The sequence below is a fragment of the Mauremys mutica genome, chromosome 8, assembly GCF_020497125.1.
Source record: "Mauremys mutica isolate MM-2020 ecotype Southern chromosome 8, ASM2049712v1, whole genome shotgun sequence".
NCBI classification, from domain to species: Eukaryota; Metazoa; Chordata; order Testudines; family Geoemydidae; genus Mauremys; species Mauremys mutica.
The window spans coordinates 38036268-38061629 of record NC_059079.1 but is presented as its reverse complement, the minus strand read 5'-3'; the positions used below and the strand labels follow the sequence as shown (position 1 = coordinate 38061629).

At 42.0% G+C, this 25362-nt stretch overlaps 3 protein-coding genes across 5 annotated transcripts in view; 2 read left to right on the top strand and 1 right to left on the bottom strand.

Annotated features, from left to right (window-relative positions):
• Positions 1-11290, top strand: LRRC39 (leucine rich repeat containing 39). Its single transcript, XM_045027370.1, has 8 exons — positions 1-140; positions 1091-1196; positions 4000-4156; positions 4428-4564; positions 6495-6640; positions 7598-7750; positions 9283-9422; positions 11235-11290. The coding sequence occupies exons 1-8, from the start codon at positions 16-18 to the stop codon at positions 11288-11290; spliced, it is 1020 nt and encodes a 339-aa protein (XP_044883305.1). The 5' UTR covers positions 1-15.
• On the bottom strand, positions 10986-24443 carry TRMT13 (tRNA methyltransferase 13 homolog). 3 transcript variants are annotated; one of them, XM_045027368.1, is made up of 11 exons: positions 24243-24443; positions 23284-23330; positions 23136-23202; positions 20163-20225; positions 20007-20076; positions 18822-18928; positions 17215-17382; positions 16774-16846; positions 14547-14621; positions 12095-12521; positions 10986-11792 (listed from the first exon to the last, which is right to left on the bottom strand). In XM_045027368.1, exons 1-11 carry the CDS (start codon positions 24384-24386, stop codon positions 11597-11599), a joined length of 1437 nt encoding a protein of 478 aa, XP_044883303.1. In that variant the 5' UTR covers positions 24387-24443; the 3' UTR covers positions 10986-11596. The 3 variants fall into 3 exon arrangements, with proteins under 3 accessions (XP_044883303.1, XP_044883302.1, XP_044883304.1); XM_045027367.1 differs by having other exon boundaries at positions 20007-20079; positions 24243-24441; XM_045027369.1 differs by lacking the exon at positions 20163-20225 and having other exon boundaries at positions 20007-20079; positions 24243-24442.
• The window catches only part of SASS6 (SAS-6 centriolar assembly protein), a 31105-nt gene continuing 29886 nt past the window's right edge, over positions 24144-25362 (top strand). Inside the window, exon 1 of the mRNA XM_045027366.1 lies at positions 24144-24504. Within this exon, the coding sequence (XP_044883301.1) occupies positions 24437-24504 (68 nt within the window). The 5' untranslated portion in view covers positions 24144-24436. The remainder of the gene's footprint in view (positions 24505-25362) is intronic.

The following is a 25362-nucleotide window of genomic DNA, read 5'->3' as shown; positions in this document are numbered from 1 at the left end:
GAATGTGTAAGAACCATGACTGAAACTGCACCATGCATTGGATCGTTCTCTGCTGTTAAGACACTTTGGGAAGTGAGAATTCAGAAAATAAATGAAGAACTACGGAAGGAAAAGGAATTCAGACAGAGGGCTGTAGGCAGGTATGTCCCTAATCAGTTAGGAAGAAATGTGAAGCTAAACACAGGAGATATGGTTGGTCATTTCTGGAACATGCAAGATCCAATCCTGCAATCATTGCTCAGGTAAAATTCCCACTGAAAGAAATCTGATTGTAGACTCAGCTCTACCAGAGAATTATGTTCAACTGTAAACAGAAATTAGTGCATCCGCTGATTCTACTGGCATATATATCAAACTACAACAGCTTCAACTGTCTTCATAGCACTGCTATAGTGTAAAAGAAATTCTTCATGTTTTTATAGCACAAGTTAAGTGCCCTCCATTTAGAAACAGTCTCCACTTAATATTATTTTGATCTCTTATATTCACTGATTAGTCTATGATGACTTGCATGAACTTTATTTGAATTCAAGCTGACTTCATACATATGGATGTAAAGAAGTCAGTTCTCTTTTGTCTGTGACCAGATTGCTGTCTCTGGATGGATAATCTATGTTATAGCATCTAGAGGCTGTGGAAGTGAAAAGATTAAGGAAGTTTAGTGCTTCTCCCACCCATAAAAAAGCTAAATGTTTTCCTTAAAATGAATGGTCTTTGGGACAGTCCCCTTACATTATTTTTCCCACTGTTGTTCTTGGTGAAACATTATAAAACTCGATGGAAGTAGTTAGTTTATCTCTATAAAATAACTTACTTCATACAGATTTTAAAATATGATCTCACAGAATTACAAAACATTTGTACATTACTCAAAACATTAGAATGCCTGTAAATTCTCTAAGCTAATGAACTGCTACATTTCCAGCCCTCCCAAAGTGTATCTAGCATCCCATTAAGATAAATACTTGTCTGACCTCCATGAAGGCTTCTCCCCAAAAAGTTGCCTCTTTGCTATGTCAGACAATCAAAATAGGATAGTAAATGTTGTTCAGCATAGCTGCACAACTAAAAGGAGTTCTTTGTCTTGTAGACTGACGCTTGTCTGGGAGGAAAGAGTTAGTTTAGCCAAGCTCAAAGAAAAAGTTATCACTGAAGATGGAAGAGCTATATTAAGGATAGAACAAGAAGAATGGAAGGTAATATTAACAGGAAATTGTTTGGGTTACATGGTTAGTGAATTACAGAGTTAAGCTATTTTACATCTTTAGCCCAGCTACTAGTATTACTTTTCATCTAAGTGCCCACATTATGCTCAGCACTGTACACAGATGATCAGGGATGGAGAGTTGAATTATTGCTGTGAATGTAAATAAAACCTGATTGTATTGAAATTAAACTTGCTCACTCTAACAGTAGAATATTGAATGCTAAGTAATTTCACCACTAACCCACAGCCCAGAAAGTCTTCCCACATGAACAGGAAAACTTAATGGTATTTTATGTCTTATGCATTTAATTCAAGAAGTATTAATTTTGCTAACTACACAGACATAGATTGTAATGTGAAAGTCACATGTTGTAACTGTAACCCTTTGCCAGGCTGAATTGATAGCAGCAAGGGCCGGGTTCAATACATAGGGGTCCCTTCCCTACAATGTAATGCAAAACCAGCTCGAGCCCCCACCCAGTGACCTGGGAAAATCTTACACACACCCCTGGGCGCCTCGAAGAGGCAATACTTCCCCTCTCGCAAGAACAGAGTCTCGGTGTAGCAGAAAAGGTTTAATTACATGAGATAAACAAGCATTTAATTGGGAAAACACCTCAACTAGAGTTCATAGACCAAACCGTGAGCAAAGACCCACCCCAGGAAATTGGGCCGTGTCCTTTTCCCTGGGCTCTTGAGTCCAGCAACCCCCAAATCACCCCAAGAGTTCAAAGTCCAATACCCCAAATGTCCCTAGAGTCCAGCAACCCAAAGATCACCCACAGTCCCAAAAGTCCCACAATCCAAAAGTCTCTGTCCCAGGTCAGTGCAGCCCCAGAGTTCGAGAGTCTCTCTGCAGAGGTTCCCCCCCACCCCGGGTAGAAAGGGGCACCTTACGTGGTCCGGGGCCAACTGCCCTGCCTCTCCGTGGGGTTCTGCTTCTGCCTTCTCCACGAACTGCTCCGCTTTACCAGCCATTCCACTCTGCTCCTCCAGCCGTCCTCACAAACTGCTCCGCTCCGCCAGCTGCTCTGCTCCACCAGCCATCCCGTGATCCGCTCCAGCTGTCCCCACAAACTGCTCGGCTCCGCTCGCTGCTCCACCTGTCCCACAGCTGCTCCACTCTGCCAGCTGCTCTGCTCCACCAGCTGTCCCGTGATCCGCTCCAGCCGTCCCCACAAACTGCTCAGCTCCACTCACTCCGTGGCTCCACAAACTGCTCCACTCCGCTCTGCCAGCTGCTCTGCTGTACAGCTTCAGACTCCCCCACTAGTTAGCACAGTACTCAGTGCTCTCAGCTCAGCAGTTCCAGCTCTTTAGTGATTTCAGCTGACAGTAGGGAAGCCCCAGTGCTAGTGCACCATTAGCCCATAGTGAGTTCAGCTCAGTAACCTGTATCTAGATTCTTAAAGGAATAAAAAATCAACTCTGATGTTCCACAGTGGAGAGAGAGAAGTAGGTGGAACTGGTGCTTTTGGCTCACACAAGGCACCTACACCACCAGGTACAGATACCTGTCCCCAGCCTCTCTCAATTCACTGGGTTTTGGAACCCATGTCTAGCAAGTGCTATTTAGTTGATAGTGAAACCCTTTATCATAAAACAGTTTCATAGTTCCTCATTTACTTAATCAGGGTGACAACACTTTATTCCTCCTGCCCCAATAACAAAGAAATTGGGGATCCCACAGCTGTGAAAGTAACCATTTTAGGCTGCCGTGGGCTATGCTAGGCAGAGTGGGTGTGCCTATGCAAACACGATCAGCCTCTGAAATTCTTTTCCACACTCGCCATAATTCACCACCAGATGTCAGGGTAGAGCTCATCCTGACTCTGCTTACATAAACAAAATGAAAAGATTTCTTGGGGTTATTTATCTTCTCTTTCTAAGGGTGAAATTCATCCAATGGCATAGAGGCTCTCAGAACAGTGGGACCACTGTGGTTGCAGTGCATGGAAGGGGGGCAGCTGCAGAGTACATGGCAGGGTGGACCCTGCCAGTCCCTGCAGGTTGCAGAACTGGCTTTATGTTAGTTCCAGTGTCCACCATGAAGGAGAAGTTGAAGACAAGATGCCTGAGCCAATTTTAGTTTTAAGTCATTGGAAATCTTTCTATTGGCATTGATGGGAGTTGGATCAGGTACAGGCTGGTGAAAGTGTGACTTCAGCTTACACTGTAACAGCCATGGTGCCTACTCCAGTCCAGGGAGGTGATGTGTCTTACACAAGAGTTTGGGGAAGATTTAATTCCCTACAAACTGCAGTCCCTCCATCCCACACAAACCCTGTGTAACCACTCAGAGCAATGAATTTCAAACCAAATTACTAAATCTATTCTAGAATTATTTTATAGCAAGAAATTGTTTAGAAATGTTGTACAATCTTGGAAGTTATAGGTGGTCCTTTTTTAATATAAAACATATAAATACATTCTACAGTGCAGTTACGTAACATTGTCATTTTGTTTTGAACAGATGTTATAAAATCCACATGACAGACACTAAACATCATTTACGTTCAAACATTTTTGTTTGTTTTGGTTCTGGGATCTTGCATTGCTGAGTCTTGGCAGTGCAGGTGCCTAAGTTCTGGATGCAAACAAAAGGGCTGGTTATTCTTGAGGTGTAATGGGAATTAATTTCTGCATGTTGTATAGCTAGTGATGTTTCCTTCCTCTCTAACGTAATTCTGAATGTCCATGTTCCCAAAATCTTCCTACACTAACAATTAGTCCATTTTCATTCCATAAAATAAGTGGAATTTCCTTCTAATTTTATTTTTTATTATTTTTAGATGTTACCTTCTTGCTTACTGAAACTGAACCACCTCCACGAATGGCAGCTTCACAGAATTAGTTTGGTGAAAATTCCTGAATTCATTGGAAGGTTTCAAAATCTCATTGTGCTGGACCTATCCCGAAATGCCATTGAAAAGCTACCTAAAGAGATTGGTAAGTGGTATTTAAACACAACAACAAAAACAAGCCATTCTGTGTTACTCAGTTGGACCACTGCTTCTGGATTAAGCAGCCATCACACCAAATCCCATAATTTTCATTAACTGCATCTTTATTTCAATAAGCAGACCAAGAGCACTCACACAACACTAATGAGCCAATGCAATAAAGTAAGGTTTAACCTCAGTACTTCACAGCTGAAAGGTTTAATTTATTCCTCAGACCCAATATTCAGGTGGATTCTCTTTGATCATTGCCTTTGCAGGCCAGCTGCCTAACCTCCAAGAGCTCCTCCTCAGTTATAATAAAATTAAATCTGTTCCGAAAGAGCTAAGTAACTGCATCAGCCTCGGAAGACTGGAACTGGCTGTGAACAGGGATATCTGTGACCTTCCACTTCAGGTTTGAGAAAAACAAATCCTTTTATCTATAGGTCTATATTAAATGTTTTCACTAGCTAAAAAAATTATTCTCAGGAAAAAAATTTAACTTCTGGTTTCTTCTAGACTGTAAAATGACATAGTACATTTCCACTGGAAGGTCTTGCATGAACTGCCTAATAGATGGGTTGTTTTCACTTTATTTTTAAGACATTGATTTTACAAATATTTAAGAATATGCATAATCTTTGTTTATATGACTAGTTTCATGGGAGCCAGTGGGACTAATCACATGAGTAACAAAGTATTTGCAGGAACTGAGCCTAATTTTGCCCAGGCTTATAGGGGAGTATATAAATAATGGCTGGCTGTTTACGTGGTGTAAACTGGCATCAGGCCATTGATTTTAATTAAACCATGCTGTTTTACACCAGCTGAGGATCTGGCCCACTGGCTCAACTATGACCTTAGAGAAGTCACCTTTAAGGGTGAGAACATAGTTCAGGGTGGCCAAACTGAGGCTCATGAATCATATATGGCTCTTTTACAGTTAAAGTGTGGCTTGCAGACCCCCCCTTCTCTTCCCCCATTCTCTGCCTACCAGACTGGAGGGGGTGAGCTTGGGGCTTCTGCCCTGCGGCAGGGTGGTGGGGCTATGGGCTTCTGCCTCGGGCATGCCTGCCAGCGCTTGGGGCTTCCGCAGAAGCGGGGCTGAAGCCCTGAGCCCCAGCAGGCGCATCCCATCTCTCGAACTTCTGAAAATTGTCATATGCGGCTTGGAGGGTGAGTAAGTTTGGCCACTCTGGCATAGTTCATTACCTCCCCATTCAGCTAGCGGTCTCTCTACAAAGACTGCTGCTTCTGGTAGTGATTTGTGTGATGCAGCCAACTGCATGTGCACAAGGAAGTGAATTAACTCCTTTGACAGAGGACACAGAACAACTGAGTGTAATAACTTTTGCTCTCTACTTACCTGGGCTGAATCGTAACTGATGACGTACATGTGAAAAGGATCCATATCTCCATCAGTCCCTTGGCTACAAAGCAACCAAATACTTCTGATATTTATTTGTATTTGCTACAGAAATTACAGCCCTGACAGATATTAAAGTAACCTCAATCCTCACAGACTTTACAGGAGACTGAGGATAACAGCGCTGCAACTTTCTCACTCAGGGGTGTGAAAACACACCTCCCTGAGCGCAGCAAGTTTCAGCGCTGTAAAGCGCCAGAGTAAACAGTGCCCCAGCTCTGGGAGCCGCGCCCCTCAGCAAGGTGGGTTTTTTAGAGCTCTCTCCCAGCGTTCCGCTGCAACCACACAAGGCATGTAGACTAGCCCTTACGGTGCTCAGTGCCTTGCAGAATTAAGTCCAAACATTAAGTCTGTAAAACCCAACAAACTGGGCAGCTTTTAAATAAATAAATAAATACAGTATATTAACTGAATACCAGAAGTTACCAAATGTATCTGGCTGTTGTTTGACCAGCAAAGTTAGCAATATTTTATCATAGGGTGATCAGATGTCCTGATTTTATAGGGACAGTCCCGATATTTGGGGTTTTGTGTTACATAGGTTCCTATTACCCCCTCACTCCCTGTCCCAATTTTTCACACTTGCTGTCTGGTCACCCTCTTTTATGAGGTCAAGTGAATGTTTCCTGACAAAAATAATTTTTTAAGACTCTAGACCAGATTCTTACTTATACTGAAGTCCCTTTACATCAATGGAGCAATAGTGGAAATGAGATTCTGGCCCTCTGTCTTATCTCATACAACCCAGAATCACTTGTCTGGCATGGATTCCAGAACATGTTGTAGTATTTTTTGAATTTTTCTGTCTTTGTGGCCAAGATGGTTAAATAGCAGCTGTGATGGAACATCACTTACTGCACAGTCTGTACAAATGTGCATTAAGAAATCCATATTAATGAGTCTTCCCTTTTCTATTTAGCTCAGTGAGCTAAAGAAGCTTTACCATGTAGATCTGAGTATGAACCAATTTACTACCATCCCTTCAGCTCTCCTGAACATGCCAAGTCTAGAATGGTTAGACATGGGGAGCAACAAACTTCAGCAACTCCCTGATACGGTTGACAGGTAAAAAAAACATTCTTAGTTTTAATTCCATTGCATTGAAAATTTAGTTATGCAACTCTGTTCTAAAATATTAACAAGTATCAAAGTTGACTTTATAACAAAATAAAGCAAGCTACTTAACATTGTGCTGCTTATTCTAAAATGGCATCATCTACTTATACGGTTAAAGTAACTGGAATATCTCAAAGCAGATTATTTCCTTACGAGAACTCATTTTTTTTGTTCAGAAGGAAAATTCCTTGCAACTGAGTTGATACTTAATAAGACATTAAATTCCTGTTGTCAAGTTAAATCTTCTTGCTGTAGAAATTTTCAACTTATAATTTTGGCTACTATCTGCAACCTGTGTTTCCTAAGATTAATATCCTTTTTTATGCAATCAATGCATCTCTGTTAAAATATAATTTAAAAAGTTGATTTTTTTTGAATATATATCTACATAATCATTCTAGGTTTGCCGTATTTGTGTCTGAGAAGAAAAGGCTTTCAAATGTATCACATTGTATTATCACAATTTCCACCAACCAGTGTGGAGCCGGGGAGGGCAGCACATCCCCTCTGCTATGCTACACCACTGAACATGTGCATGAGCCAAAGATGCAGATGCCAATGTCTGCATCCCCTTAAAACTTAGTCATCCCACTAGTTAGCCTAGCTCTATGTTAAACTGTACAAAGTACGTTTGGCATAGGAACCATTTTAAGAAGTGATATAAATAATGTTCAGATTAAATAACTGAAATTATGATTCTGTAGATTTTATGAATCAAATGACACCTCCCTTACCTTTGTCATTAACTTGCCCACAGAATTACACATGCTCCCAGACTGTTCAGCGTTACTGCATTCTTTATATCAGATACATGACTGTTGAAGTGAATCAACTTCTTTAAATTAATGGTTAATCATCAAGTATTCCTTAATGCTGGATTAACTGTAGAAACCTCTACTTCTACAGAATGGAGAACCTCCATACTTTATGGCTCCAACGGAATGAAATAACCCATTTACCGGAAACCATCAGTAATATGAAAAATCTGAGTACTCTTGTCCTCAGTAACAACAAACTCCGGGATATTCCTGCTTGCATGCAACAAATGACAAATCTCAGGTAAAATATCAACAATACTGCAGGTACCTGAAGGCTGCCTTTTAAAATTCCCCTACGGTGCAGACTGCTGCATAACAAATAGATAGGGAGCCATATCCTCAGCTGGCATGAACTGGTGTAGCTCCATTGAGATCAGTGGAACTACAGATTTATGCCAGGTGAGAATCTGGCCCAGAAAGTTTTGTGACAGTATTGAGTTCCTTCATTTCACCAAATGGATTTATTGCAAATGTAAACACAGTATTTAGAGTCCCAAAGGTTAAGGGAATCTTTAGGCACTTCTTGATCTGTGAGGGTTGTGGATGCTGGCTTTCAGTGGAACAGTTGGGCATCACTATTTTAGCCTCTCATAACACAAGAACAAGGGTCAAAAATTGAAACGCAACAATTAAAAACTGATAAAAGGAGAATGTTTTATAAAACATATATTTCACCTGGGGAATTCACTGCCACAAGGTATCAGTGAGGTCAAAAACCTAAAACCCTTCAAAAAAGGATTAGATATTAAGATATGAATAATGAGAATATCTATTTATATTTGGGGATAAAAATGTGAGCTATAAATCTTAATGCTTCAAGATATAAGCTAACCAGGAACTGACAGGAAAACTTCTTTCAAATCCTTATGGGCAGATTGGTTTTTTTTTTTATTCACTATGGCAGGGTTCTTGATGCTTTTTCTTAAGTACTTGGTATTCACCATTCTCAGAGACAGGATACCAGACTAAGGCTATGTCTCCACTTGAAGCTGAGAGTGTAATTCCCAGCTTGCGCACACGTACCTGTGCAAGCGCTGCTTGAACTACTATGGTAAAAATTGCAGTGCAGCCAGGTAGCACAAGCGGGGGCTCAGGATAGCCAGTCGAGTTCATACCCATCTGGTCTGATGTAGTACGGCAATTCCTATGTTTTCAAGTTATTTGGGGATGCTACTATATCTAGAAATGCATAAACTCTGCAGCAGGTTTTTATTATCAAAAATAAAAATTCTCATGTGCAATAGATCTAATTTAAATATTTTGTTCTGGTTTCAGAGTAACCTGATGTCAAAATATTACGAAAATGTATAAAGTTATCTTACTGAGCAGTACAAACATGTACTTAAATAAACATAGGGATAGTAAGAACACCTGAATTTGTTCACTGGAGACCCTAGATTTGCTTGAATTGGCCTTGGTACTGACCACAGGTACTAATGCCTACATTTTCAAGTGTGTGCACAACATATTAAACATGATAGGGATTCCTTGTTAAACTGTACAAACTACAAGTTTGGCATAGAAACCATTTTAAGAAATGATGTAAATAATGTTCAGATGAAGACTATTTCTAAATCAGTTAAGATAAATCACATACCACACTACCATTAAGTAGAAAAACTACTTGAAAGATAATGTCCTGAGAAATTGCCCTTAATTACATTTTCTTTTGCTGAAGCACTGTTCAGTGCAGCCTAATTTAGTTTTCAAACAGTTGTTCTTGGTCGGGGAGGAAAGGACCTCCAAGAGTCATGTTTTCTGATGAATTACCAGATTTGTCAACTTCAGAGACAACCCACTGGAGCTGCAGGTAACACTTCCCCCATGTGAGAATACTGAAGAAGAGGAGGAACGGGAATTGTTTGGTATTCAGTTCATGCATATGTATATTCAAGAGTCACTCAGCAGAGCAGGTATGAGATTTGTATTGTCTGTAACTAGAGTATGAATAAAAAAAAATATTAGAAAACATTAAAATGCAGTCAAGCAGAATTAGGGTGTCTCTACACTGGTGTGAATTCCAGCTTGAGGAGACATACATGCGTTAACATGCTAAGAACAGAAATGTAGTTACCTCTGAATATGATCCTGGTACATACTTAACTAACAAGCCTCTCCTGCCATGTGTTCCACTGTGGTGACACTTCTATTTTTACCTCACTAGCTCAATCACAGCTAGCACAGATATGTCTCCTTGAGCTGGAAGTTACACTGAAGAGGGAGTAGCAGGAGAAGCTGATGCTTTTGTCATGGAGTTTCTGGAGTTCCCAGCATTTCCTGCCAGCAGGTGGAAAAGCACCAACATGTGATGGGGAAATATGAGGTGTTTCTAGGAAGATCTAGTCACCTAAGTGAAATAAATTACTATATATACTCGATCATTAGTTGGTTCGTTTATAAGCCGACCCCCCCACCAAGATTGATAAGTAAAAATGGAAAATTTTTATGACCCGTTCATAAGCCGACCCTATAATTCAGGGGTCAGCAAACTTTGGCTCCTGGGCCATGAGGATAAGCTGCTGACGGGCCGAGATGGTTTGTTTACATCGAGCATCCACAGGCACGGAGGTAAACCTACGTAAATAAAGTGTCCCGGCCTGTCAGCTGCTTACCTGATGGGCCAGAACAGCAACTAGTGGGGAAATTTATTTTGGGGGAGAAGATGGGAATTAGGGGAGTAACCCCTGTGACCAACCCCCACATGACCCCACCCTTAGCCTGAGGACCCCCACTCTCCCCCCATCCAATCTCCTCCCACCTTATCTGGGGAGGGCCTGGGGAGGATGTTTCTGGCCTAGCTGGAGATGCTCTGACAGGCTGGGCAGCGCAGCCGCAGCCTGCTCTGGCGGGCCAGACCAGGTGGCGCAGCCGCAGCATGTTCCAGTGGGCTGGGCCGGGTGGCATGGCTGCAGCCTGCTCTGGGGGGATGGGGCCGAGCCGCATGGCTGCAGCCTGCCAGCCCTGGAGCTGCAGCTGCTTTGGAGACTGGGGGGAGAGCAGCGTGGCCAGAAGCGGAGAGACTCTGGCCCCGTCTCTTCCCTTCTGGCTGTGCTGACTCTCCTTGCTCCCTCTGTTGAGGGGAGGGGCTGTGTCCCACCTCTCCCTCTCTATACCCATTCATAAGCCTTCTCTGGTGCTTCCCTTTTTTACTAAAAAAAACTCGTCTTATGAACGAGTATATACGGCTATTTCACCCCGCTTCCTCATGGAAAAGTAGCCATATGACAAAGCACATCAACTAGCACTGTCTGCTGAGAGATAAGGCCTGGACAATGAATTACCCACAGAGGCTGTAAATGAAGGTCAGGATTAAGTTACATTAGCAGAGCATCATGAGCCAGTGCCCTTTGCTATATCTATTATGTGAACAGCGAATTTCACTGACGCAAGGTATCAATATTTCATCTCATTAAGTTCACCCAGATATTATGAAAGCTTAAAACAAATCGCTAAAATAATGAGGTTAACTCGAGAGATCATGTCAATTTCAGCTTTTATTCCACTCCATAGCAAAGCTTTATAGCCTGGGAATGTAATTACTAAAACAATGACGTGGCATTTCATTTCCAACTAAATGTTTTTCTTTACCCAACTCCACATATAGTCAGAACTCATAAAATAAAATTCTAGGCATAAAGAACAAGATAAAAACCCTCATGAAGATCAAAATGGAGACAGGTTATTAAGCATATCCATTTCTTACATTTTAACCTATTGATTTTCAGAAAACCTGGACAACTGTATACCTGTTGCTTCTGCCACCATTAATGATAATAAATAAAAAATTAAACAACCTGCCAAACTGAACTTTTGAACTTGGAGGAAAATATAAATTCTACTTCTTCTGAACAGAGAAAACAGCAATATTGCAGTGTGCTGAGAAAAAATGCCTTATGACTTTCATACTGCTAGGAGTCAGCTGGAATCTTCTTGTGATTCCAAAAGAAATTTAAGTTCAAAGCTTTTGTAGGTACCGAAAGACTACAAAATGTTTTCTAAAAGTACTAAATCTGTGAATAAGGTTTTTAAAAAATCCAGAGAAGTTTTGTCGAGTTCTGTGTCCTGCCCATTCCAAATCTGTCTCCCATTATGCAGTTGGCTGAAGTACTGAAGATTGACTTGGTACAGCTGTCAAGAGCACATTCTCCAAGGAAACAGAAGAATCTGTATAGTATTGTAATGCAGCATTGTACCCTCTCTGTTGTAAATATTTGATCCGTCCCTGGTCGATCAAGAGTTTACAAAGACGACCTATCTGCTTTCGTTCTTCAACAGTAAGTAGCCTAGCTCCAAAAAGAAAAAACATGAATTAGTCAACACAAATGGTTCAAGATCAGAAAAGCTGTAAAAACTAACTGATGCACTTCAATGCAGATAAAGTGTGACTGTTTTGGAATAAAATTTTGAAGACTTATGTCACTTAAATGTGCATGTTTTTCATTTAAGTACTTCAGATGGATATGTTTCTGTAAAATGAGCTATTCTGACATTCAAAAATGCTTAATCATTCAGCCATAAATGACTGTCTAATCCATTATTTCTACCTTCCTGGAGACGTCTACATGCTACAAAAAAAATCACCTACCCTTGCAGACTATCAGAACTGCACTCAATTCTGTTGCGTACTTGGTCATGTTCTTCTGTATCACTGCTTTGGTCTTTGCTCTTTGCATCAATGGTAGAAGCTTCAGTGATGGTTTCTCGCATGCCACAAGTGGCCCAGCTAGTCATTCTCTGAAAATAATTAAATTCCACTGGCCCAAGTCCCACTGTTCTAAAGAACTCTCGGCCTACATAATGCTTCCATTGACACCTGTGGTGGCAACACAGTGCAATAACAATTCCAGCCACAGGCTTCCAGTTTTCTGAAACATTCTTTCCACTCCTTTCATCAGCAGAATTGTTAAAAGCTATGTCTGTTTTATCACTCTTGAAACGTTTAGGTGAAGGTTCTTCATTTCTTTCATCATATTGGGTTGAGTAACTTTCAACCAAACATCTCAGAGCAAGATCTGTGAACAAACAACTATGTTTTAAAAAACTCTCAAACAGTGTGCTGCATTTATACTCAAAGATAGGAAAGGAACTTTCCTCAAAAATAAGAGGAGGATAAAAGCATTTTAAAAAGTAATCCCAAAAGCAACAAGTTGACAAGGTTTACTTAAATACTGTCAGCTACTTTAAGATGAAATGAAATTATATATTTCAAGTTCAGTTTACCAAATATTAATATATTTACAAAATCACAAGACGACCACTTTGACACTCTGTACCTCAAATAGCACCCTGGAGCCCTCATTCACCACTGCAATACAATTATGACAAATTTTGTACAATGCATGTCTTGTGAAGCATCATCTTAAAAGTCTTGATCTGTTGAACACTGATATCCTGTTTGGATTGTATGTACTATCATTTAACATGAAGTATTGCTATATGTGCTACTGAAATATGTTGTGAGGTTGGGAGATGCCCACAGCTGGCCTCTCAGTATGGACAAAGGAGCAACAATCATTGGCCAGACAAGCATTAACAGCTCATCAAGAACAATCCAATATCCCAGAGGCTTCTCAGAGAAGGCATATATGCAATGCAGACTGCCTGACCATCAGCAAGGATCGTTCTTGCAGCTGGAAGAAGGTACAAAAAGAGACACAGTGACATCATCACTTGACCTTTTTCCCCCCAACTCCAAATCTCAACATCTGGAAGACAAAGCCTTTGAACTAGAGAGATTGGTCCCAGGCTGGAAGGCAGTCCAGTCTGTGCATTGAGGAACTGTAAGCTGCGAAACTGCTTGATTCAAATCTCACTTAGTTTGTTGAAGTAAGAATTTAGACTGTGTTTCTATTTATATTTCTTAGGTAACCAACTTTGCTTTCTATGCCTGCTACTTAGTCACTTGAAATGTATCTTTCTGTAGTTAATAAATCTGTTTTATATTTTATCTAAGACTGTGTGGTTTTGGTTTAAGTCCTTGGGGAAGCTCAGCCGTTGCACATCCACTATCCTATTTTCGGAGTGGCGAACTTATTAATTAGCTTTCACTGTCCAAGGGAATCTTGAGCAATGTAAGATATTTCTGAGGTGCAAGGCTGGGGCCATTGACTGGTGCCTCTCTCTGTATGATTCATGAATGGATCAGGGAGCATAATATAGCTGGGTGTGAGGCTCCAGATGCTGATGGTTGAGAGATCACAGTGCCTGGAAGGGTGTTACTGCTTGTCACTGACATAGCTTTGTGAGAGACAACCCAGGCTAGAAGTGGCCCCGTGGTTCCAGGTTGTACCTCGGGGATTCTGTCACAACCATCTGACTTGCTAGTGATCAATACTCTTGAATACTTTTTCTACAGATCATTGGGAAAACTTCAGTTCCTTGGCCTTTTTATTACAAGAGGAGGTTTTTGTAGAAGTTTGACGGAGAATTAAAGCACACAAATCCATTTACTTAAGAATTGTAAATACCATTACAAAGACATCATGGTTAACAGTGTCCCAATAGAATGTATATAATACATTCACACAGTATGTCATACCTGAAACACCTTTCCCCACATACCTGGGATGTAAAGCTGAAAAAAAAATAATTGGTTGAAAACGTCTTGGACAAGTTGAAAATGATCTTACTATATTTACAGTATTCAAGTTGTCCAGGACATTTTTAATCAAGTTAAGTTTTTCCAACATTGTTGTCCAAGCCTAAGACAGTGGGAAGAAAAGTACTATGAAAAACATGCTTCTGTCAGTTTAAGAATAAAATTACATAAAACATTCATTCTTCATTTTGCTGTACACAAGCATTAATGTTTATTTCCATCTGGATTAACCCCTTTGTTGCTTGCCATCATCCAAGTAGTGTTCCTCTGAAATCAGTGGATATTTAGAACACAACTGGTACAGTAGACAGCGGTCAAGGAATCAGACAGAAAAAAATAGTACAAAAGAACTGTTAGAAGCATCGTATTATTCAAGAGGATTAAATCAGCATTCCACTTTGTAGCTGCACTTACACCAATACATTTGTATAGATCATACCTGTTGCAGCACCGCATAAATGCTTTCCAATTCCTACCACAGGAAGCTTTTCTTTCTCAAGAATAGGTACTTTATCTGAAAGAAACAGAACCTGGATTACTGCAGCTGGACATCATCTTGCTGGGTAATATCATTCCAGCACACATAACTGAAACAATAGGTCAGAAAACTCGTAAAATTCCTCCCTCAACTATTATAACAAAACTTCAATTGTCTGCATCTCCAAAGGGTAGCTAGTGTTATGTCACACTAAAAGATAAGATGGAAACATAATACAGTATAATTTTCATGAACAGAAAAGAATAGCTATTCAGTATGTTTAAATAGCATGTTTAATTTTTTCTTCCTTATTTTTAAACAACTTCAAATTGTACAAAGGGAACAAGTTTAACTTATGTTCCCTTCTAGTCTACGAACATTATGTTATGTTCCTAGTGCAGCAAAAGTCAATACTTCTTTTTGTACATCAATACAAAAGCAGAAAAGTACAAAACTCTGAAAATAGTTCTTGCTTACGGTGGGGAGTTCAAGCTATTTGTGGTATGTCTCCTCAATAAATAAATGAATCATTCCAATCAATCAAGACTTTATTTACTAATAGATAATTTCCTAATAGACAGCAATTCAAAATCTGTCAAATACTTTAAAAAACCCAATACTCCAGAAGACACCGTTCATACATGGCAGGCCAACTTGATCCATATATTGAATAGTAGTAATACTCTATATCTATAGAGCCTTCCAGCTATAGATCTCAATGCAGTTTATCAACATCAATTGATTTAGACTCACCATATGCCTCAAAAATGGGCAGAAATTAAAACCGTGACTTGTTCCCATTAAAAACTTTGGGAGCAGGACTGGGCACCAAGCAACTTGCCTAAAATCACAGTGACAGCCTGTGGCAGAGTTGGTAATAAATTTCAGGTTTTTGTATTCTTAGTCTTGTGCTTTAATAAATTCATCTGTCCTATCCATGGTGGATTAATATTCTCATGTAACTTTCTAATATTAATTTACAGTAAACCAAGTGAATGTACAGTTTAGAGAAGACAAATACAAGATTAATATAAATTACTTTAACATGCTACAATGTACCATGTTCCTTCCGTGTGCACACATTAGCAAACATTCTTGCTCATTATTTATAAAATGTTATTCTCTGTATTCTTTTGTCCTTCTACATATACCATTCATAATTTAGGTTTCAACCATCTGTATGGCCCAAACATACATGATCTAGTCATGAAAGATATACCTATAAGGAATTAAGTGACTTTGTGGTACCAAAACAAGTACAATATATATTACTACTGAGGTACACCAGATGGGAACAGAACTTGCATTAGTTAAATGGATCCAGTTAAGTTATAACCAGGGGCGGCTCTAGGTATTTTGCCGCCCCAAGCATGGCAGGCAGGCTGCCTTTGGTGGCTTGCCTGCAGGAGGTCCCCGGTCCCGCGGATTTGGTGGTTCACCTGCGGGAGGTCTGCCAAAGCCACAGGACCAGTGGACCCTCCGCAGGCATGCCACCGAAGGCAACCTGCCTGCCGCCCTCGTGGCAACCGGCAGAGCGCCTCCCCGTGGCTTGCCTCCCCAGGCACGTGCTTGGCGTGCTGGTGCCTGGAGCCGCCCCTGGTTATAACAACATAAGGAAAGGCATGGAGATAAGTATATATTTTGCATGAAATACAGGATCTGAATCATGCTGGCAATGCATTGGATTACATTGGTTAAGTAATGTGGTAATCACTTTTATCCATTTAACTAATGCAAGTTCTGTTCATCACCATAAACCACCCACTAAATTTAACGCAACTTCTTTTGAAGGTGGTATTCCAGAATCCCCTTGTGTTCATCGTTAATAAGGACATGTGAGACTTGCCTCACTCAGTAATGATACTTGTATCAAAATACAGCACAGCTAAAATACACAAGTGAAAGCATCTAACCCTGAAACTGTTTGGTGATTCTGACTCAAAATAAAGTCTTATAAATTCAAGATAATTTGTACACATTGTTAGAAATTATATAATACCCATCTAGTAACTGAAAAACAAAAGTACAACATAAAAATGACCAAAACACTGAGAACAGTCTTCTAAACATTATATTAATTAACCTATACTAAGTGTAAAATTTTCCTGCACTCTGGTACTACACAATCAAGTTTTTAAGGAACCATCTTAGTATTGCTAATAGTTATACAAGCCAAGTAGCAACTTACTTAAACATAAGTGCTGGATATCAACTTGAAGCCTTTCAAATATGTAGTCTCTTTTTCTGTGTTTACCATCTACCTGTGTGAATAGGATATCACATTATTAAAAAGTGTTGGGCACCTAACTAATACATAATTACAAGAATGTACTAAGGTTATTAATTTTTTAAAAACAAAACAAGCCCCTTTCAAATGAACACTAACATTTTCAGTATCAGCCAGCAGGCATCTTGTACCCCAATTGTGTTACTGGCATGCCTTAAAACTACAATAAGGATTAATTAAATTTTTCAAAGCCCTTAACTTTTCAAAGCCCTTATCTGACAAATAGATAGTCTGGTTACCTTTTAAAAGAAAGATGAAAACATATATGAGAAAAAGGCACATTTACCAAGAACAACAATTCAAAAAATGAGACTTGGCCAACTCTACAATAGACTATCTTACCTTGAATCGTGTAGTTGCCCTTTCAACAAGCAGAAAGTGAACATTTTCAGCGTCTTGTAAGGCAATATCAACCCAGTGAGACAGCTTTCCTCGTCCAGCTCCAAACTCAATAAAACATCTTCCTGGCCCAAGCAAACATAACTTTTCCATATTACCTAAAATGGAAGCCTACAAACTTCAAAAGATTATTTATGAACCAAGCCATCTGATGATTTCTCTGGGAAAAATGCTAACTTAACTCACAATCAGCAGTCTCTCCCATAGCTCGTACTGATTAAATAACCATGCTGCAGAATGTCAACACCTCTTTCATGAATGCAGGGGTAGAGATGTTGTGAATCCAGAGCGCAGAGGATCCATGGCATCATCTTTTCCTTTTTCTAGCACCCACAGAATCTTATCCACTGTGTTTTGGGGGTATAGTTAGGGACCAAGCATACATTGGTGTATTGTTCTCAGCTAATCCTTGGAAAAGTCACATGGATGTTCCAGTGGACTTTTGTGAGGCATCACTTCCGGCAGAGCCCTCTCTGCAGCTACTGCAGTTGTACTCATAGAGTTGTGCTGAAAGGCACCAACATGGCGGTGCTTAGAGCATTAGCCTAGCACTTGGGAGATCTAGGTTCAAGTCTCTGCTGTGCCAGTAGGCAAGTCACTTAGCTTCTCTGCACCTCAGTTCTCCATCTGCAAAAGGGAGATAATAGTACTTCCCTACCTTACAGGAGTGTTATGGGGATAAATTCATTAAAAACACTGTGAAGCACATTGAGATCAGGTGGTGGAAGCACTATATAAAAGAGATAGGAATTACTAATATTCCCATGGACCCTTTTGTCCTTATCATTCTCTGGCTTCCCTTTCCCAAGAATTCAAAGGATTTGCTGTGTTGGAAGTTCTCACCGCCCACTCACTCTGTATCCCATAAAAGTTCCTCCTTCTCAAGAGCACAATTCCCTGAAAATATCATAAGGCAAATCTCATTTTTTTATAACCTCTCTCATACATTTTCTATGAGAGGGGATAATCTAGGCTCATGAATGAGGAGAAGACAAGCTTGTTAGGTATTTCAGGATCAAAATAAACTTCTGTTACTAACACTTACAATTTCAAAGCAGTTATGGACAACGTAGGGGGTCGATATAGTCCAGATAACTGGGATTTTTGGATAAAGAGAACTGAATCCACACTGTGTCCTCCATGTAGCCCTAAGTTAGTTAATAGCACTTCTGTTTATCTGAATGCCGTTTTATCTGAAACTTTCTAATGCCCCCCCCGTGCATTTGAATAAACAGGAGCGTACTATCAATAGACATACTTAAACTGGTAGCATGGGTACAATCTGGAACTCTTACGAGTTCCGTTTCTTTTCTCATGAGTCTGACAAAGTGGGTATTCACCCACGAAAGCTCATGCTCCAATACTTCTGTTAGTCTATACGGTGCCACAGGACTTTTTGTCGCTTTTTACAGATCCAGACTAACACGGCTACCCCTCTGATACTTGAAGTTTCTTTTACGTGAAATAACTGTAGTATGGATTAGCTGGAATACATAAGGAGAAAACTACAGTAAAGACCACAACAGCTATTAGTAAGGAAATGGCCATACCTGTTGTTTCAAGTGCTTGAAAGCAGACTCTCCATTCTTTGGGTCATTTAAGGCTTCTTGTAAGGCCTGATGGGACAGCATTTGATCCTTAAGTATTGGCTTTATACCTGCATCAAATGTAGAAGTACTCTTCACAGATTCCATTAAAAAGGCCACCTAACATCAATCTAGCTCCCACCTGCATATTGAAGTGACTGCACACAGTACTTAGCATGCAAACTATTTGACTCTGAAGACTCTTTACAGAGCTAGCATACTGACTACTGGAAACAAGTAAAAGGGACACTATCAAATAGTTTAAGCCCACAAATTGACACCTAAAAATTGTGATAATCTTATAGGTAATGTTCTTCAAACTCCAAACATGTATTTTTGTTTTTAATCCAACACATGAAAATGTCTCTATCTTCTGCCATCAACAAAATAATCTACAACAGAGGTTCTCAACCTTTTTCTTTCTGAGGTGCCCCCAACATGTTATAAAAACTCAATGGCCCAGCTGTGCCGCAACAACTTTTTTCTGCATATAAAAACCAGAGCCGGCATTAGGGGGTAGCAAGAAAGGCTATTGCCCATGACCCCACACCACAGGGGGCCCTGAAAAACTAAGTTGCTCAGGCTTTAACTTCAGCCCCAGGTGTCAGGGTTCAGGACTCCGGGCTTCAGCCCCATGTGGCGGGGCTTCAGCTTTCTGCCCTGGGCCCCAGTGAGTTTAACACTGGCCCTGCTTGGCGGACCCCCTGAAACCTGTTCACAGCCCCCCAGGGGTCTTGGACCCCTGGTTGAGAACCACTGATCTACAACACAAGCGTAATTGCTCTCTAATGGGTCAGAAGCAAGAGTTTTCTAATAAATGCTTTTCCCAGAGCTGTAATGTCATCATCTAATCATGGTGCAAAAAGAAGAATGTAAAACAAAAGTCATTAATTTCATCAAACAAAATTAACTTTTATTCAAAAGAACAAACAAGACTGAGATGAGGAAAAAATACTAACAGTGTCATGTAGGCAGTTCTTTAACCATTACAAGATTTCAATTTCAGATCAAGACAAGTGACAAAAATAAGTACTCCTATTAATCTCCCTTTTTTAATCCTGGAAGATATTTAACACTAAAATAGCCATGAAGTATTTGATCAATTCTGGAGAAAGCCATTTAAAATATTTTAAAATTAAGCAGACTCACCATTACTTGCTTTTTTCAGCTTTTTAATCAAGTCCTCTAACTCTTCTTTAGACAGGGAAGAAATTGGTAACTGCTGGAAAAAAAATACAAAAAACAAAAAGGTTCTCCTTGTATTTTATCTATTTGTCCCTTAAAATAACAGAGAAATGGACTCACCTGTTCGTCAAGTATTTCTGTTGCATCTTTTAATCCTGCATTAATATCTTGAACAAAGTAGGCCTTAATAAAAATAAAAACAGCATGAAAACCAAGGAGATTCTAATAAAGACAGAACAGCATGTAAAGCAAAAGAATGCTTCACAGTGCATTGATAGTAATTCACCTAGGAAAAGTCAAATAATTACAAATAAAGAAAGTAGTTCTGAGAAAAAGATTCTCTCTCTCACTGCTTTAGGGCCCAATTCTGCAAAAACTCTCCAATGGGTGTAGTGCTTACTAGGGTGATTAGTCTGATAGATTTCAATGGGACTAAGCACCGTAGCAAGCACTACAGTAGTAATGCTTTTGCAAGGCCGAGTCCTGTCTTGTACTAGCACTTTGCGCCTTATTTGATTGTTGATTCTTATAGTACAGAGGAATTTCTCTTTCAAGCAGTTATTCTTTAAGCTTCCTGATTATTGACATTTCATATATACAGGCATATTTTAAGCTTTATATAGTCAAACAGATGCATTGGCAGCACAGTATTCATCAGAAAGAAGTACACTGGCATTTGGATCACTGAATATATGTATGAAGCCAGTTCTCAAACACGGGCAAAAGCCATGTACATCATGTAGCTATACAAGGAAATCAAGCAAGGCTTTTAACATATGGAGACTCTTTCGTTAAAAAAAAAAAAACAAGCTGCCCTCTTAGCACATACCAGAAAGGAAGATATTTAATTTCCTGACAGGGTATGGGGGGGAATGCCTCAGTCAACATTATTATTCAGGGATAATAAATATAAGAGTAGAGCTGACTTAATATTTTTGGTTGTTGTATGTGCATCAAGTTCAGCTAACATAATCTGAAAGGGGACACATCAACCCCAATACTCAACAGAATATACAAGATCTGTTCACAGCAGAAGTCATAAATCATTAATTCTAGGGGCCTGGTGGGGCAATGCTCCCCAGGAACATTTTTGGGGAAAGCTAGTTCAATGTGAGTGCCTGGACAGCACTTCCATTCCTGGCTGAAAAATTATCCTAAAGTAAGATCCCAAATTTACATACAGCACTGGAAGCATGCATACAGCATCAGGCATCAATTCATTTAATCCAGCACTTAGAGAGCTTCAGTTTCTCCCCATTATTAGGCTCTCTATAAGGACTATTACTCTCTGATTTGAGTCAGTGATAAATTCTCTATACCACTGGTCCCATGTCTCCTTGAGCTTTGGAGTCTCCCCTCTCTCTTACCCACACAGTGCATAAGCCAGTGACGCCAAGAGTTGAGCTTTTGGAGGATTCCCCTGAGCACTGCCATACAGGAACAGACTCCCCATGCACCAGGTCTTAACACCATTTGGCCCTGTTGTCCCCCTGTCTGTACAGTGTGTCAGCGGTGTTGCAACCATACAGCCAGAGCAACATCCAGGCTGCTCCAGCGGCAGCCATACTGATCTAGTACGGGACTAGTCCCTGGAAAAATCATGGAACAGGTCCTCAAGGAATCAATTCTGAACCACTTAAAGGAGGGGAAAGTGATCAGGAACAGTCAGCATGGATTCACCAAGGGCAAGTCATGCCTGACTAACCTAATTGCCTTCTATGACGAGATAACCGGCTCTGTGGATGAGGGGAAAGCAGTGGATGTGCTATTTCTTGACTTTAGCAAAGCTTTTGATACAGTCTCCCACAGTATTCTTGCCAGCAAGTTAAAGAAGTATGGGCTGGATGAATGGATGGTAAGGTGGATAGAAAACTGGCTAGATGGTCGGGCTCAACGGGTAGTGATCAATGGTTCCATGTCTAGTTGGCAGCCGGTATCAAGTGGAGTGCCCCAAGGGTCGGTGCTGGGGCCGGTTTTGTTCAATATCTTCATTAACGATCTGGAGGATGGTGTGGACTGCACCCTTAGCAAGTTTGCAGATGACACTAAACTGGGAGGAGTGGCTGATATGCTGGAGAGTAGGGATAGGATACAGAGGGACCTAGACAAATTAGAGGATTGGGCCAAAAGAAATATGATGAGGTTCAATAAGGACAAGTGCAGAGTCCTGCACTTAGGATGGAAGAATCCCATGCACTGCTACAGACTAGGGACCGAATGGCTGGGCAGCAGTTCTGCAGAAAAGGACCGAGGGGTTACGGTGGACGAAAAGCTGAATATGAATCAACAGTGTGTCCTTGTTGCCAAGAAGGCTAATGGCATTTTGGGTTGTATAAGTAGGGGCATTTCCAGCAGATCGAGGGACGTGATCATTCCCCTCTATTCAGCACTGGTGAGGCCTCATTTGGAGTACTGTGTCCAGTTTTGGGCCCCACACTACAAGAAGGATGTGGATAAATTGGAGAGAGTCCAGCGGAGGGCAACAAAAATGATTAGGGGGCTGGAGCACATGACTTATGAGGAGAGGCTGAGGGAACTGAGATTGTTTAGCCTGCAGAAGAGAAGAATGAGGGGGGATTTGATAGCTGCTTTCAACTACCTGAAAGGGGGTTCCAAAGAGGATGGATCTAGACTGTTCTCAGTGGTAGAAGATGACAGAACAAGGAGTAATGGTCTCAAGTTGCAGAGGGGGAGGTTTAGGTTGGACATTAGGAAAAACTTTTTCACTAGTAGGGTGGTGAAGAACTGGAATTGGTTACCTAGGGAGGTGGTGGAATCTCCTTCCTTAGAGGTTTTTAAGGTCAGGCTTGACAAAGCCCTGGCTGGGATGATTTAGTTGGGTTTGGTCCTGCTTTAAGCAGGGGGTTGGACTAGATGACCTCCTGAGGTCCCTTCCAACCCTGAGATTCTATGATTCTATGACTGCTTAAAAGTTATCAGGGCATTGCCCCCTGGCTCTGCAGCCTATGGAACTTTGAGCAAATGTAAAAGCCATGGGTGTTTGACCCTCCTCCACTCCAATTTGTGCCACACTGCTTAGTTTATACTGCTCTAATATACAGTTATATGACATTTAATTTACATCACACTTACAGGCTTTGGCTTCTCTCTTGAATTACACTTTTTTAAATGCTTTTGTAATTGATCTTCATATACTGTGCTAAAATCAGAGAAAGAGAAATAAGCAATGACAGTCACAATTTTAACAATGAACATACGAATGTATTTAAAACACACTTACTGTTTTGGGTCAAGAGGGCATGGAATTCTTTTCCTGTCATTTTCTTCCTAATGGGAAAGAAAATGTTTATATTGTTAGCACAAAATTATGGTGCGGTCAATGTCCTAATTTTAGAAAATCTGTCTAGAAATGTGTCTGTGGGTCACAAAAATAAAAATCTACTCTCGATTTATTGGAATTAGATCAAATGGAGAAATACAATGTGTTTCAGTTGGATAAACCACCCAATTTCACTGGGCGATGGATGGAGGAATATTGTGCAAGTGAAGGCATTAATACATCACCAAGCCCAGAGAAGCACAGGTGTTCCTGGTCCCTTGTGACAGGCAGTAATTATTCTACCTACACCTTCTGGGGTTCTAGCTCGCTGTCAGGCTCTGCAGAGGCCAGCAGTGATTTCTTAGTAAGGTTTCCAAGAAGGGGATGTCACCTGAGGATCCTGAAGCGAAGAGTAACTAACAGCATAGCAGATTTAGCAAGAAATTCAAAGCACAGAAAAGTAGGCAGAGGAGATGGGGGACAACAGCCCTCTCCTCCCCCGGCTTGGAAGGAGCTGGGTGAGAGGCTGGGGAGCTGGGTGAGAGGCTGACACCCCACCAGCGATCACTGCACGCAGACTCTGACTCCAGCAGCCCGGGGCCCGGCGGAGCAGCGGGGGGTTGCGTTGGCTTTGCCGTCGCCAGGCCTAGTAGGGCACAGGGCGGTCAGCCCAATGGGTCGGGCTGGGCACGGGCCCCACCACCCCGCGGGGAAGCTTGGCGAGTATGGCCCGTCTATGGGGCTCGCTCTGGGGATCCGTGCCAGCCCCTCCCCCAAGCGAGTCCATGGGGGCTATAAAAGAGCCCGCAGGAGAGGGACTCCTCACCCCTTCCTAAAGCCCCAAAGGTGAGGGGCCCAACCAGCCACCCCTCCGTGACCGGGTCCGCCTGGCAGGCGGGCAGTGCCCGGCGCCCCGGTACCTCCTGGTGTCCGTGCTCCCCGCAGAAGCGTCTCCCCTGAGCCGGGATCATCCTGCAGAACCGCTTCTTCCGCTCCACGAAGTAACCGCACCGTCCGGGCACAGGAGCCCGGAGCCCCGCGGCCGCAGCCGGCTCGGCCGCCATCTTGGTGCCCCGCCCCCCGCGGGAGCCGAGCGCCAAACTCAAAGCGCAAGATGGCGGCGGAGAGTTTGTTCGGCCGGTTGGTGCCGGTGCAGGTGAAGTGCCAGGGCTGCGAGGACAGGTGAGAGGCGGCTCGGGGAGGCGCGGCCACAGCGAGACCGTCTGTACTGGGCTGGGGCTCGGCCCTGCGGGACCCCGGAGCAGGGCCCTAGGCCATCTCCTCCCCCTGCAGCCAGCCGCCCTGAGCGGGGGTGAGAGGCCGGCGGGGCTGAGCGTCCATCCCATCTCTGTAACATGGGCGGCCTCTGGCCTTGCCGCTGCTCGAGGGACCCGTCAAGGGGTGGGCCCCGAGCAGCTGAGGGTACCCTGGGTGGCTCCGCAAACAGCATCCGCCGTAAGGGGCAGGGGGAGCCCTGCAGCGTTTCTCTGCAGCCCGGGCACCGTGGCACAGTCCTGGGGAAATCCCGGGTCTCTGCGAGTTTATCCATGGCCTGCAGCAGGGCCAGGAGCTCATCGCCACTCAGCGGCTCAATGCGCGGGGAGTTTCCGGGATTGCCATGGAGTCTCTCGGACATGCAAACAGTAGAGGCGGCTAGTGCAGTATGGGCAACCCTGTGCGCTCGCTGTAGGAGCGCGCACCGCTGCATTGGCATTTCCAGGATGTCCCAGTGTGTGCTGAGTGCTTGGTTTGCAGACGTGTAAGGCGTTTACAATCAGAAGCCCAGAGCAGACCACCTGTAAACTGTTCTTATTAACTCTAGATCTGTGGTTTTCAAACCCTTTTCATTTGCAGACCCCTAAAAAATTTCAAATGGAGGTGCTGACCTAATGGGAAATATTAGACATAGTCTGCAGACCCCCAGGGGTCCATGGATCACAGGTTGAAAACCACTGTTGTAGGCAGATCCTCTGCAAACTTGTCTCCCTGTTCACTGGAGAATCATATCCTTCCACTCAAACCAGAACAACTACTTAAAGC